We start from the raw sequence: 15650 nt of genomic DNA on the forward strand, positions 1-15650 counted from the left end.
GAATGACACTTCTCAGGCCTGCGCTCTCCAAAGTTTATTCTGGTAGAGTTTGTACACAGTCAGTTTTGAGCTGCAAAAATGTGTGGAAGGGAGAGTTCTGCTTCAGAAGTCATTCAGGGTATGTCTACACTGCACTTAGACTCCCGTGACTGCCAGAGCCGGCTCCAGCTTTTCTGCCGCCCCAAGCAGCAGGAAAAGAACGAGTGGCGGCACTTCGATGGCAGCATTAATCACGCCACTTCTTCGGCGGCAGGTCCTCTCTCTCCTCCTCTTCAGCAGCAATTCAGCGGCAGCTCAAAGAGGAAGAGAGGGAATGAGAGACCCACTGCTGAAGACCCAGACATGCTGCCCCGATACCAGACGGAGTCCTGCCCCTTTGAATTGGCCGCCTCAAGCACCAGCTTCCTACACTGGTGCCTGGAGCTGGCCCTGGTGACTGGCCTGTTCCAGCTCACTCAGGCTTGCAGGGCTTGGGCTAAGGGGCTGTTTAATTGCAGCATAGACGACATATAGTCCATACTCATGAATCTCAATTAGAGAGTCGCATTGATTGACAGTTACAAACTACCTGCCCCAGCTACCTCATTGTATGAATCTGGCGCAGTGGCCTCCTGCTATACTTTATACTGCATAAGAAACATTAATCCTGTTCTAGTGCAGCCTTAAGTTTTGTGTATATTTTATCCTAGCCAAATTATGTATTTCAAATCAGAAATGACAGATGCTAAAAGCTAATAAACTGAAAATCAAATCCTGCTTTAGCTCTGTTAAATCCTGCTTGTTTTAGAGAACCCTAATCAATTCAGGAAACACCCGCTACATTCTGTCGTTTGGGGCTGAGGTTACAAAGACGTATTTCATTTTTTTTAAGTAAATTAGTAAAAGTGACACTTGTACTGGGATCTGTTAATAAAACTGGACGAATGGCGCAAAAGGGAACCTGACTGTGAATTCAGAATTAAAGGGAAATTTGAGCAGTTATCGCATTTGATGCAGAAGTGAAGTGGTATCATTTGAAAATCACCACAGAATAACTAAGGAGAGGAGGAGAGAAGCTTCTGGGTTAGAGTGGACTTCAGGAAACACAATAATTAATCCTAGCTTTTATCCAGCACTTTTCACTGGTGGCTCTCAAAGCGCTTTGCAGAGCAGGTCAGTCTTATTACCCATTTTTACAGGTGGGGAAACTGAGGCACAGAGAAGAGAAGTGACTTGCTGAAGGTCACCCATCGGGCCAGTGGCAGAGCCAGGAATAGACCCCAGGTCTCCTGAGTCGCAGACCAGTGCTCTAGCCACTAGGCAGCACTGCTTCTCTAAAAGTAGAATTCAGTTCAAAATTGGTAGACCCACCTAGCAGCACTACTGACATCCATGACAGTTTACACCAGCAGACCACCTGGCCCCTGAGTTGACATACAGCTGACCAGCCATGAGTAGGTTTGCTAGTTTCACATTATAAAATGTCTATTATTCTTTTTTTTTTAATTAGGGAACACACAAAATTAAATTCAAAGAACATTACTAAGGCTGCAAAGTCAAGTGGAGAAAAGTTAGGATATGCCAGAATTAAACCTGCCTGTGCAACCTTAACTCTCCCCACCTTGTGCATCTATAATTTCATGATCACATGCTGTTTTTTCCACAGGACTCCTGCCTCATTCAGTGCACAGGACGGACTGTGCATTCAGGCCTGTGCAGTGAAGGAGGCTGTTGTCTGTAGCACCCTACCCCATTTGCTGCAGATGTTTGCGTGTGAGGCAGGGGACTGTGGGAAGGAAAAGGAGAGTCTTGCAAAGGAGCTGATTCTCCCTGGCTGGGCAAGCCACTGTCACCAGAGTTTCTGCAGGGGATCATTAACTGTGTTCTCCATGTTCTGGTTGCCCAGACGGGGACACCTCAGGGCTAGTTTTTTAGAGAACTGAGCACTCGCACTGCAACAGTTTGTCAGAGGGAGCTGTGGATGCTCAGCTCGAGTTTGGCACCCAAAACTGACAACCGGTTTTGCCCATATTGGCCTTCATCTCTGTGTGCCTCTGTTTCCCCATTTGTAAAATGAGGGTGACGGGACCACTCACCAGAGAGACGTGAAGGTAAATTCATTACAGTTTGCAAGGCCCAGCGATGAGCATAACAGAACATGGGTAGGCAAGGCCACCTCAGCAGTTTGCCGCTTTGTGACTTTGCATTTTCGATAACAACCTTATTTGAGTCCTTTCCTTGTTTGAGACTGAGTGACTTTGCAGCATTAGTAATCATCTCTTAACTTGGAGGGTTACGTGTGCGCACTCTCTGTACATGTATTTATAATGGTCCCTCGCTCTTACCTAGCACTTTCCATCTGTAAATCTCAAAGCAATTTACAAAGGAGGTCAAGATCATTCTCCCCGTTTTACAGAGGAGGGAACTGAGGCACAGAGGAAGGAAATGATTTTGCCCAAGGATATGCAGCAGGCTAGTGACAGAACCAGGAATAGAGCCCAGCTCTCAAGTCCTGGTCCAGTGCTCTACCACTAGGCCACACTGCCTCTAATCAATGGCATTCTCTTTACTGTGCTATGTTATGGTGGCCAGTGGCTCTGTGCTACACACCGAGATCAACGAACCCTGCTCCTCACCTCTGGATCATGCTCCGGGTGTGCCAGATGCAAGGGAAGGACTCCTTCAGGACGGTCCGATAGTTGCGGTTGAGATCTCTCCCGGCCAGCGAGCAGCGGTAGTTCCCCACGATCACCCCGTCTGGATTGAGCATGGGCACCACCTTGAATATGAAGAGCTCACGGAGGAGCTGGGCATCAGGGGAGTCGCTCAGGATGAAGTCTAGGAAACCCCTCATGACCCACGAGCCGTTTGTCTCCCCAGGGTGCACCCTGGCGCTCAGCACTACAGCCTTCTTGGTGGCAGTGGCAGCGGGGTTTTGGGACGGGCTGGTGATGGTGAGAAGGTAGACGGTGTTGCCGGCCACACTGCTGCACAGGACCCGCAGCTTGCAGTACTGCGAGCGAATCGGGTCGCTGGCCACTGCCAGCAGGTAGCGCTGCAGGTCTGAGAAGGTGTAGGGGTAAAAGTGGGCAAAGTAGCAGGTGTCATGGTCATGGGGGAAGCACACCGTCCACGTGAGACAATACATCGCCTGGCTCTCCTCGGAGCTGCACCGGTAATACCGGATGTCGCCCCCCTCTCTCCGCCAGCCCACGCCACGCGTCTGCGCGTCCCTCTGAGAGTACAGGAGTGGCTTCATCCCCATGCTGTACAGACTCTTGGGCTTCATCAGATTGACAATGGAGAAGCGGTAGGTGATGCCTTTCCTGGTGTTCCTGACCCGGAAGTAGAACCACTGGGTGTGCTTGCTGGTGTACAGGTCCATGCGCAGCGTCAGCTCGTACTCGTACGGGCCTCTGCAAGGAGGAAAGAGAAAGTAACACCCGGAGCAGCTTCTCCCTGCACACGCACCTGTGTGAAGGACAGGAAAGGCCACAGACAGACCTGCTCTGTGCACATCAGCAGCCAGGTTACTGGGCTCTGCTGGAGGGGTGTTAAATACTTTGATTCAAAAAGCATTCCCTAGTTAAACCTGTGGTGGTGTGAAAACTGAGTTAAAATTATTAGCTACCACTCTAAATTTCAGGGAGTTTCCTGGTCCTGCTTGGAAGCTAGGGGATGCTATATGGAAGTGTGCAATCTGGTCTTTCAGCCAGGGCCGGCTCTAGCCATTTCGCCGCCCCAAGCATGGCGGCATGCCGCGGGGGGTGCTCTGCCCTCGCCAGTCCTGCGGCTCCGGTGGACGTCCCGCAGGTGTGCCTGCGGATGCTCCCCCGGAGCCGCGGGACCAGCGGACTCTCCGCAGGGACGCCTGCGGGAGGTCCACCGGAGCCGCTTGCCACCCTCCCGGCAACCAGCAGAGCGCTCCCCACGGCATGCCGCCCCAAGCACGCGCTTGGCGCGCTGGGGCCTGGAGCCAGCCCTGCTTTCAGCAGTCAGTCAGCAGAGATCCAGCCTAGAATAAGGAGGAGGGGTTGGATCTCTCTGCCTTAGGGAGCAGCCGGCTTTGTCTCTCACTGCTTTTGCATTCTGGATTGCAAGCAATAAAGTCATGTTATGTTGCAACCGCCCAACAAGAGGATTGACGTTTCTATCCAATGTCTCATTGTGTAGGCTATGAACAAAGACAGAGATTCCCCGCATCCCTCAAGAGCGCGCTGCTCTGTGCTAGGGAACAGGTCTTTGTTCCCAGCATTCATTACATGCAATGATACGCAAAATGCTTAGTTAAAAGGACATTCTTTAAATGGCAACTCCAGCACTAGATCATTAGGAAATACCAGCTTCACACATGCCCGAGCAATCTGACCTCTGCCCCATTATGGTACAACCCGTAAAGACATGAGCTCCTGCTATTTTCCACACAGGATGACCCATCTCAGTCAGTGCATAGGACGGCTCCTAAGCTTCCCTTCCCATAGCCCCTCATGCACAGGACATGGTGGCAGAGGTACTGGGAGTGTTCTGGTTGGCACAAAGTAGAGCAACTCCCAGGCTGCTCTAACCTGGGCCGGGACAGAGAATCCTTCTTCCCCTCTCATGGGGGCTGTGGGGGAGGGAAGCCTCTAGGCTCAGGCCTGGCCTGTCAAGCTCAGTTCCTGTTCCCCCAGGCTGGCAGAGGGGCTGGTGATGGGGCAGCCAAATCTCCTCCCTTGTGATGCAGCAGGCAACCACTGGGGGAGCTGCAGCAGAGAAGGGAGAGATACTGCTCAGTGCACTACCAAAGCTGGGGCAGGCAACGCCCCCTCCCTGCTCCCTGGGATGGGGCTGATCCAAACACTTTAGGGACATCATCCCAGTGAGGCACATCCTCAGTTCCTCTCCTAATGCCCCTGTCCTACTCAACACAGCCACCCCTCAGAGCCATCCCAGCTCCCCCTTCGCCTGCCCTCCACGGAGAGCTGGGACCGGGCACCCTGACTTATCTGGAAAGCTCCCTCTCCCCTGCCTGCTGTGGATAGTCCCACATCCTCTGCCCCCTGCCCTCTCACTCACACTCGGACGGCCTTCTGGAGGTTCCCGCTCTCGAATCTGGATTCAAAGAGCAGGGTGGTGTCCTCTGGACCTTCCAAGCTGATGGCAGGTGACGTGATGGGCCCTCGCGCGCCTCCAACGCGGGAGCAGGTGAAATAGGAGTCTTTGGCCACTGCCGGGAGAGGAGATGCCCTTGTCACACCTGCAGCATGGCGCTCATTTGGAATCCCACTGCCCTCCGATGCAGGGCAGGGAATTTGCTCTCACAGCGACTCAGGCTCTGTCCCAGTTCAAGGCAGGGAACCTCCATTGCTGCAAGTGCCCAAAGCACTGCACACTACTGAGCAAACACCCCACTGCAGCTGAACCTCTCCTGCTTCATGCCCCCTCGCCCTCAGGGATTCTTCCCCTACACACGAGACAGGCTGCTCACTGCCTTCGCTGGGCTCTGTGGGGGGCAGCCCGGAATCCCCACGCCATGATTAGGGAGTGCCAATAATAATGACCCCCTAGCTTTCCATCCATAGATCTCAGAGCTCTTCACAAAGCATGTCAGTATCACTATCCCCATTTCACGAAATGGGAAACTGGCACAGGGAGGTGACGTGACTTGCCCAAGGTCACCCAGCAGGCCAAGGAACAGAACCCAGGTCTCCTGAGTCCCAGTCCAGGGCTCTACCTGCTGGGAGACGCTGCCTCTCCTGCTCATGCTCGCTGCCAGGATGAGAGTGGATGGCGGTGTGCCAGCATCACACTGGCCCCCACTCTCAGGATTGGAGAGAGCGCAAAGTGATGGAGACAGAGCGTGGGCCTGCTGTCATGCTCACCTCCACGGCTTGGTCTGCACACAGCCAGGGCAGGATTGCGATCCTGGTCTGAACATCTGCCCCATGGACAGCAGGAAATGGGACTTATGTACCAGGCCCAGAAACCTCCCTGTTATGATGTGTCTGCACCAGGGATATATCTACAAAGCCAAAAAATACCCACGGCGGCGAGTCTCAGAGCCTGCCTCAAGCAATTTAGGTTTGTGCCATGGAGCAGTGTAGATGTTCCCACTCGGGCTGGAGACAAGCTCCAAGACCCTCCCCCCTCGCCAGATTTCACAGCCCAGCTCCAGCCCAAGTGGGAACATCTATACCGCTGTTTTTAGTCCCGAAGCGTGAGCCCCACAAGCCGAGTCAGGAGACCCAGGTTCTGAGATTCACTGCTGCGGGGCTTCTTCTCGCTGAGCAGACGTACGCTAAGAGCCCCGAGCCCATGGGGCAGCACTGCTCCATGAAGGATTGTGTGTGGCCACGACTCACTGGAGCACTAGGTTGAGCACTGAGGAGCTGCCAGGCCTAAGGGCCAGCCCCCAAAGATGGCCACTCTTAGGCTTGGTCCACACTTTAAAGTCACATGGGTGTAGCTATGGCACTCAGCGGTGGGAGAAAACCACAGCCCTGCCTGACATAGCTGTGCTGACAACAGCAGCAACGTCGAGGGAAGACAGCTTCTGCCGACACAGCTAATGTTGTCTGCACCAACAGAAAAACTCCTTCTGTCAGGGTAGGCTACACCTCTGCTAGGGAGCTACACGTGCATAGCTACGTAGACATAGCCAAAGGGTATATCCATAGTGGAGCTGGAGGTGTAATTTCCACCCTGGAGAGCAGTACCGACGCTAGTGCGGCTCACACCTCCAGCTCCAGTGTAGATGTACCCCAAACTCCCACTGTTAGATCAGGCATGTCGCAGAGGGCAACTCTAAGCTGGGCACAAAAGGCTTAGGGAGAGTTCACTGGGACTGGGCGTCCAAGAACCGCAGAGGCAGTAAAGAACACCCTGCGTGCCACGGGAGCCATCGTGAGTGCCCTAGGGGACACCTGGCTGCTGTCCAATCTCAACCTCTCTCCTAGGGGACAGTTAGAAAACCAGTAAGAGACTTTGACCCTGCTAACTGGAGGCTCCTGGGCAGTGACTGGTGGCCATTTCCTATCTCACAGATCCAGATTCTTCTGAGCTGAGATCTCCAGAATCTGCCTCCTGCTGCAGGACAACAGAGCAGAATTCAACTCCTCGACAAAGACATATCGGGATGTGGGATTGCTTCTGTAGGGAGCCACATTGCCAGGGACATTTGCTGCTAGAAAACATAGCACAGGGAACACTCCTGTGTTGGGACCTCTGGGTCTTTCCCACCCCAGGGGTGATCTGGGGATGAGGCGTGCTCTAGAAAAGCTGCCGTTCAGTCATTTATAGAGACCTCAGCCGCTGAGATCCAGCCCACTGAAGTTGTACAGTTTGACCACTGATTTCCCAATTAACACTCGTTGGCTTCATTGGGCTTTGGGTCTGGCCCTGGGTTATTTTCATGTCTCACGCACTGAAGATGAGAATTGTGTAGTGCAAGACTTCCTGTGTGCGGCCAGAACCCCTAAGCATTTCACATGAAAACAGGGAGCTCTTGTCCCACTCTGTGTCGGGACCGGAGAGGAAACGACTTGCAGCCAATGTTCTCAGAGACCAGCCAGGCGCGGCTCAGCCCTGCCCCAGAGCCGACCTTAAAGGGGCTTTACAGACTCCTGGATTCCACGCCCAGATTATTAGTGTTGTTAGTGCATGAGCACATACCTGGCTTTATGTGATAGACTACGGTTCCTTTCTCCTCCCCCACAATTAGTGGGGCCGGCTCGTTTCCTGTGGGCTGATAGAATGGCTCTGGTTCAGGCGGCACCCACTCTGAGGAGACAGGGGAATGGTTCCAGTTACTATTGCAGGGGTTTCAGAAGGGAACCTGCCCCACAGGGTAAAGAAAAGTGCTCTCCTGAAAAGAGCTCTGAAGTCCCTGTGCCATGTAGTAATAGAGCGAAAGGCATGGCCCTCCCTACATGCTCATTCCCAGCTAGCAGGGGCGGCTCTATGTATTTTGATGCTCCAAGCACGGCAGGCAGGCGGCTTTCGGTGGCACGCCTGCGGGAGGTCCGCTGGTAACGCGGATTCAGTGACACGGCTGCGGGAGGCCCGCCAGCCCCGCGCCTTCAGCGTACCCGCTGCCGAATTGCTGCCGAAACTGTGGGACTGGCAGACCTCCCACAGGCATGTCACCAAAGGCAGCCTGACTGCCACGCTCACAGCGACTGGCAGGCCGCCTCCCAGGCACGCGCTTGGTGCACTGGTGCCTGGAGCCGCCCCTGCCAGCTAGTGTCCTCTCTTCCACACCAACAAGCCGGGGACCTGTGATTTTTAATAGTCCAGTGGGGGCGGGTCTGTGTTGGGAAGGAGGCTGACTTGGTATAGTAAATCTTCTCTGAAGGGGAAGCACCTGGTCAGTGACAGAGCAGCCTGGTTTCAGACCCAGCCAGTCCCCTTTTGAAGATGTGACAGTCAATCGTTCTCCACAGAGTTTTAATGCCCTGTCTGCTCTCACCTTTCCTGGGTTTCATCTCCCAGACTCACCCGTGGGAAAAGCAGGAAACGCCCATTTCAATCCCCCACAAGAATGGGAGACCCCGAAGGGCCAACAAATGCTGGCTGGAAAGTTCTGTGCAGAGAGCACTGCTTGGACTGCTGCGGAGGCAGAGAATTCTGGGAAATGCTGGGCCTTAGCCACGTCTCTCCCAAGCGCTGACCAGCCTCCCCGTGCAACAGAGCCCAGCTTAACCCAACATGAAACAATTCATCACACAGAGGGAGAAGTAGTCTGGTTTCCAGTGCCACGATTACTGTGCTAGGCCCCCCTGGCTGGCGGAGGCAGACACGGCACTCTGACCTCTGGCCACCACATTCCCTGGCAGGGACAGAAAAATGAAGTGGAGCCAGAGGAGAGAAGCAAGAAAAAGATGAGCCGGCAAGGGGAGCTAAACAAATCCAAAGGCAGGAGAGTGTTTTGTCTATAAGCCACTGCTGGGTGGATCCATCTCGGGAAGAGGGGGATTCCGGAGAACAGGGAAGATTGAGGAGCAATGGGGCAAATGGCAGAAAGGGACGTGCTAGACTGAGTGTCAGGGCGATGACAGCGAGATGCACTAGGCCATGGAACAGTCTGTAAGGAGAACGGGGGGCGTCTCGGTGCTGGGGACTCTAACTAGACACAACGATGAGAGAGAAACGAACGGATCTCTTGACCAACGTGCACCTGAACAGGTACAGGGTTCAGCGAGGCTCTAGGCCTCTTTCAAGGGAGTGGAATTTTATTCTTCCCAAAGGAAGTGAAGGCTCGTGTGGGTGCCTTGTGGAATGAAGCCTGGCAGGTCTGTGCAGTTCGCTGGGCAGGGTTTCATTGGTTAATGTTAATGTTTCCGTTAACGCAATTGACCAGGCTCCCGTGGGTTCACCATTCAAGTGTGAAGCCTCACTGCAGCCTCCACCCTGTGGGGGACCCTGTAATTGCCCCAGGAGCTCCCAGAGCTCCCCGAGAGCTCCTGATCCACGTGCTTATGTGACAGGTGCAATCCCGCTTGCCCATCCCAAGTCAGACCCTCAAAATCATGAGATTGGCTTAAAAATCATGACATTTGACAACCTCCTCCACTTGGGCTCTTGTTATCTAACATCTGGTGTCAGCGCTGTCTGGGGTGACAGTCTAAAGCTTTTCTCTGCAACCATGAGGGCTATGAGCATCCTATATTAAAATGAATGCTGAGCTTCTCATGCAGTCATGTGATTCCAGGAGCTGGAGCTTTAGGAAAGACACCATCCATTGCAGGAGCTGGTAACATTGCTAGTGCCAGACCCTGACGGGCTGGGGAGCTGCCGGCAGCCACACACGGGACAGGGGCAGTGACACACACAGAGCTCCGGTTACCGATGCCCTGACGGGCTGGAGAGCTCCCGACAGCCCCACACGGGACAGGGGCAGTGACACACACAGAGCTCCGGTTACCGATGCCCTGACAGGCTGGGGAGCTCCCAGCAGCCCCACACAGGACAGGGGCAGTGACACACATGGGACTCCGGTTACCAATGCTCTGATGGGCTGGGGAGCTCCCGACAGCCCCACACAGGACAGGGGCAGTGACACACACAGAGCTCCGGTTACCGAAGCCCTGACGGGCTGGGGAGCTCCTGACAGTCCCACATGGGACAGGGGCAGTGACACACAGAGCTCCGGTTATCGATGCCCTGACGGGCTGGGGAGCTCCCAGCAGCTCCACATGGGACAAGGACAGTGACATACACAGGGCTCTGGTTACCAATGTCCTGACAGGCTGGGGAGCTCCCAGGAGCCCCACATGGGACAGGGGCAGTGACAAACAGAGCTCCGGTTACTGATGCCCTGATGGGCTGGGGAGCTGCCGGCAGCCCCACACAGGAGAGGGGCAGTGACACACACAGGGCTCCGGTTACCAATGTTCTGATGGGCTGGGGAGCTCCCGACAGCCCCACACAGGACAGGGGCAGTGACACACACAGAGCTCTGGCTACTGATGCCCTGGCGGGCTGGGGAGCTCCTGACAGCTCCACACAGGACAGGGGCAGTGACACACAGGGCTCTGGTTACCAATGTGCTGGATTTGCCCCTTGATGACTTCGCACTCCACTGGCCAGCGTGGGGACTGCAGGGGGCCTCTCGAGGTGGGCACAGCAAAGAGACCCCGTGGCTCCCGCAGGCGTGGAACCCCAGGGCCCTCAAGGTGATTGAACAGAAGCTGTTTGCTCTTGAGAAGTGCGGCTTTCAGCATGAGAGAACCTGCAAAGAGAACAGGAACAGGCACTAGGGACTCCGCAGAATGGTGCATGGCCAGACGCCCCAGTTTCATGGTGCACACACACAGCAGAACCTCGGCTCTGGCAATGCTAGGAAAAGGCTCATGCAGCAGGACACAAACATACCTGGTGTCTCAGCAGCAGCAGCAGACTCTGCCAACCAGGCAGAGGTACAGAACCTGCCACGGCCAGCGGGCTATAGGAATACTCACTGCCCAGCACTCCTGGGGATGCGCTGCCTAGGGCAACATCACCAGTGGGCTGGGAGAACTGGTACCAGCTGCTCTTCAGTGGACATAGTGGAGAGGGCCTGGTTGTGGCTCTGTGATTCAGGGCCACCCGGCCACAGCACACACCTGAGTTGCATGGGGGCAGCTCTAGCTTGGCTACCCGTAGAAGGTCTCTCAGGGAGTGTATCCCAATGGAGGATTAAGCCCGCTGAAGCATCCCTCTGGCTGCCCGGCCCTGGGAACACCCTTCTCCCTTCCTAGGGCTTGGGGGAGCCATCTGGCCTGAGTCTGCAGAGCCGCCTGCACCAGTACAGCACCCGGCGTACATTCAAGGTGGCAGGGTTTGGCTTGCTCAGGAAACCTTAATTCTGACTCTCCGAGCTGTAAAGGGCTGCACTTTGCCACTGGACAGTGTGTGTCCATTGAGAAATGTATTCTCTTCAACTGGCTCACAAAGGGTTTGCCCCCTGTAAAGCCATTGTGCTCTATGCTTTGGGGGCCAGTAGCTCCCAGAGGCCCAGCCACAGCCCAGCACCCGATTGTGCTGGATGCTGTGCAGACACAGAACAGTCCCGTGCCACAGAGCTGTGTAGGCACAATACCACACTGCAGGCCAGCGGCCGACTCCCAAGCCCAGCGCTGGGCGCATTAGTACTGTCTCCACCAAGTATCAACTTTAATCTATTGTATTTTTAATGAATTTTCTATTAACAGGATCTCCAGAGCAGCTTTGTCTTTGGGGCGTTAAGCCAGAGGGCCATCCCTTCCCCCAGTCGAGTCACAAGGTGACAGCCCGGCCAGTTCCCACTATGTTTTGCGAGGCCCTCACTGACAGGGAGGGAGTGCGAACACGAGATGTGGGAATGAGCAAGGGACACTGACACTGTTGTCAGCCCAGAGGCAATGGGCTCAAGGCATGCCAGGGGAAGGGGCGAGGCCTTACCTGCCAGAGAGCCAGCTGCAACCCACTGGCCATTTCCCCAGGGTGGGGCTGGAGGGAGGCCGCTTTTGTGGGAGCAAATGAACTTGCAGTTTAACACAGAGATGGTGATAAACTTGCCCACTGGAAGGAGGCTCCCAGAAGTGAACCCAAGGCTAAGCCTGGTCACACTCACCCAGGACCGGACCATGCAGCTAGAAAAGGGGACAGTGCAATACTGGGGTGAGATCTGGACCTCCCCAACTCTGGATTTTATCCAATTTATTCTCCACTCTCCTAGGGCAACCATCCACCTCCCCAGCAGCTCACTAACAGGCCATTCCCTCTCAGCTCAGATAGACTCTGTGTTATAACAAATCCTGTATCTGGGGAGGTTTCTCCCAGCTCTTCAGGGGACACCAATTGCTCCTCCCCAGATGCATGGTCTTGCAAAGCTTTCAAGCAGCACTAGCTCACTCTGATGTCATCTGTTCCTTTACTTAGCCAAGGTGCAATCCCCAGCAGTGTGTTCTATGAAGTGATGTTCATAACCTCTGGGTGAGGGTTGCTCCATGGTTCCCCAGCTAGCCCACTAACATGGGTGTTTACAGTTCACCCGTTTGCTGTGGACCCAATCCTCCCCGTCCCCCTCCGCTCCATTCCTGCTGTCTCTTTCCAACCTAACGCAGCCCCTGAGCTGCAGAGAGCGGCTGAACTGAGCCACTTGCTGTCATAGCTAAAGGAAGCCCAGCTCCTCATGCTGAGTAGCTCACTCACAGATCAGCTTCTTCTTGTTATCCTGAAGGGAATCGCAGTTGGATCCTCCGCTCTCCTGCTCCAGCGTAAAGTCTGAGCTCTTTGGCCTGTGGTCTCGCAGCACGAAGGAGCTGCTTTCTGCAGTTTTCTCCTCATCTAGGAAGGGATGTTGCTGTTAGTGTTGGGGAAGCTCCTTTTCTTGGGACATTTAAAGCTAGCCTGGCCACCGTGCTGTAGGGAACGATCCAGCACTGCTCCTGGGGCGTGGGCCAGATTGCACCCAGCTAGTCTTCCAACCTACAGCTACCCTGCTTCTGAGCACTAGGGAAAGAAGGACTGGTGGCTGTAGGATCCTCTCAGGGGACCTCAGTCATTTAACATGAAAAGGCTAGCAGCCGCTGGGAGCCGGAGGAGGCACTCTGTCCCACTGAGAACAAGCCCCTGGTCCCATGGTTCCCTATAGGCCCAGAAAGAGCCTGCAGTTACTGGATGCTTGAATACTAGTCAAGGCTTATTCTGGCAATACAGGGAGCTCGGTGATCAGAGACTCAGTTGTGTCTCAGGAGCAGAGGACTGGGTTCAGCTCCCACCAGGGTGCAGACTTCGCTCCAGAGCTGCCAGCCTTCAAGTGAGATAGTAGGGACACAGCCCACTCCATAAGCACATAGGTATGCCTGCTCCAGCACCAGCACGAGCCTACCAGAGAGGTTAAAGGCAAAAAGGACCACGCTGCACTGATCCCCTTCTAACAGCACTCTGCCCAGCCAGTATCACACACTGCGGCCCTGGGCACGCAGCCAGCAGCCTGTTCTCCTTTGTGGGGGTCTCCGAACAGCAACGGGGGAGGGAAAACATTTGAAAATACGGGGAAATATCACTGTAAAGGCACCTCTGTAAACTGCCTAGGTCTTCAGTTGACAGTGTCCCCTTCCCACAGCTGTCCCAGCATGCTGTGACCAGTGCAGGATGGCAGTCTAGAGGGAAGGGAGGTGAAACCCAGAGGCCTCCAGTCGGCTCTGAGTCACTGGGTGCTGACCAGTGAAATGTCCTGGGCTGGTGAACAGCAAACTGCCCTAGCTGCTCTTACCTCGAAAGTAGCCGTAGTACTGGAGATGGTGATGCATGAAGCTCTCGTAGGGGTCTGCGAGCAGCTGGGGAAGGAAAGGGAAGGGTAAGTGAGAGCCAGGCCCCCAGGCCTGTAGATACCAGCACACAGGAATTTAATGAACAAACAGAGCAGAGTGCACACAGCCAATCCCTTCTAGGCACAGCCCCCTGGTGCCTGCCCCTTCACCTGTGCCTGTCCACCCCTAATGTCAGCCCTTTTGCCTGGGCCCCCCACTGCTCCAGTCTCCTTGTTGCAGTCCCCAATGGCATAGCCCCATAGGCTGAAAGGATCCCAGTCTCCCCCCTAGGCCCAGTTCAGCAGGGCTGGGCTCTGCACTAACCTCAGGGGTTGGCTCCTGGGCTGGACTCATGACCAGCAGCGGTGACAGCTCTGAGGGACACTAGGGGGAAGCACAAAAACCAGTCACCAAGGGGGCTGGAAGGGACCAGAAAGTCCCCAGTCCCTGACCAGATATGCAGCAGGCCTCCCATTCTACCCCTCTCTCCCTCACTCCATGAGGTGAAACCCAGCTCTGCACTCCCCCCTGCCCCACCCCTCACCAGCTCTCTAGACCCTGAGAAACCATCCCAAACCAGGATCCAGGGCAGAATCCTCAGAGTGGAGGGCTGGTTCCCAGACATGGGGCGTATCTGCCAGGTTATCAATGATGTACACACCCCACGCTGCTCATCACGGCCAACACCTGCCCCACGGGGCTCTGTGCTCCAGGGGCTCCAGCACCTCCGCTCTGCACCCCCAGCACCACTTATCACAGCCCCCACGTGCCCTATGGGGCTGCGTGAATCTAGTGTCTGCTCTGTACAGGGCTGCTCCGCAGGCAGCTGACAGGGTGGAGCCAGGGCTGCACTGGAATCACAGGCCATGGGTCCTGAGGCAGTCAGATGGCATATGGAAAACAGCACAAATGGCCGTAGGGACACCCCCCTCATGCCTTGCAGCCCAGACTGCCCCCGAGGTCCCCCTGCTCTAGAGCCCAGACTGCCCCCCAAACTCCTTCTGCTTTGGAGCCCAGAACTCCCTGTTCCCCCTGGTCTAGAGCCTGAACACCCCCGAGCACCCTCTCATCTAGAACACAGACCCCCGCCTCCCTCAGGGCTCCACTGGTCTAGAGTCCAGATTCCCCCCAAGCTCCCCCTGCTCTAGAGCCCAGACCCCCTGCCTCCGAGCTTCCGCTGCTCTAGAGCCCAGACCCCCCTCGAGCTCCCCCTGCTCTAGAGCCCAGACCCCTCCCCCCGAGCTCCCGCTGCTCTAGAGCCCAGACCCCCCCCGAGCTCCCGCTGCTCTAGAGCCCAGACTGCCCCCCAAGCTCCTTCTGCTTTGGAGCCCAGAACTCCCTGTTCCCCCTGGTCTAGAGCCTGAACCCCCTCGAGCTCCCCCTCGTCTAGAATACAGACCTCCGCCTCCCTCAGGGCTCCCTCGGTCTAGAGTCCAGATTCCCCCCGAGTTCCCCCAGGTCTAGAGCCCAGACCCCTCCCTTGAGCTCCCGCTGCTCTAGAGCCCAGACCCCCCCGAGCTCCCCCTGCTCTAGAGCCCAGACCCGCCCCCCCGAGGTCTAGAGCCCAGACCCCCCCGAGCTCCCGCTGCTCTACAGCCCAGACCCCCCCCGCCGCGCCCCTCACCTCAGCCTCCCCCCCTGCTCCCGGCCGCTCCTCACGCCGGGACGCGGTAACCCAGCAACAGGCAGTGGGCGTGGCTCCAGGGAAAATCTCTCTCCTCATTGGTCCATCCGTGTGGCCCGGTAAGAGCCAATGGCGGCGCTGGGTGAGATCGAAGCCTCCCTCCGCGCTCCTGGGCTCGCTCAGCGCCGGCCCCGCCCCCCGGCCTGGGAGACCTCCTGCCCTGCCCCCCATGTACCCGCTGGGCGGGGCCTGCGCTGTGTCTGTAGGGACTGGCCATGCTGGTGTAGAGACTG

At 55.8% G+C, this 15650-nt stretch overlaps 1 protein-coding gene across 5 annotated transcripts in view; it reads right to left on the reverse strand.

Annotated features, from left to right (window-relative positions):
* Positions 1 to 15402, reverse strand: part of AGBL2 (AGBL carboxypeptidase 2) — a 43846-nt gene extending 28444 nt beyond the window's left edge. For 4 of the 5 annotated variants that reach the window (XM_075065881.1, XM_075065882.1, XM_075065880.1 and 1 more), the window contains exons 1-7: positions 15358 to 15402; positions 14058 to 14117; positions 13697 to 13760; positions 10499 to 10687; positions 7630 to 7737; positions 5035 to 5185; positions 2616 to 3395 (exon numbers count right to left, since the gene is read on the reverse strand). In XM_075065881.1, coding sequence (XP_074921982.1) covers positions 2616 to 3395; positions 5035 to 5185; positions 7630 to 7737; positions 10499 to 10687; positions 13697 to 13760; positions 14058 to 14087 — 1322 coding nt within the window. In that variant the 5' untranslated portion in view covers positions 14088 to 14117; positions 15358 to 15402. The remainder of the gene's footprint in view (positions 1 to 2615; positions 3396 to 5034; positions 5186 to 7629; positions 7738 to 10498; positions 10688 to 13696; positions 13761 to 14057; positions 14118 to 15357) is intronic. The other variant, XM_032775872.1, reaches the window with a different exon arrangement.
* Between the last annotated feature and the right edge of the window lie 248 nt (positions 15403 to 15650).

The sequence above is a fragment of the Chelonoidis abingdonii genome, chromosome 4 (assembly GCF_003597395.2).
Source record: "Chelonoidis abingdonii isolate Lonesome George chromosome 4, CheloAbing_2.0, whole genome shotgun sequence".
NCBI classification, from domain to species: Eukaryota; Metazoa; Chordata; order Testudines; family Testudinidae; genus Chelonoidis; species Chelonoidis abingdonii.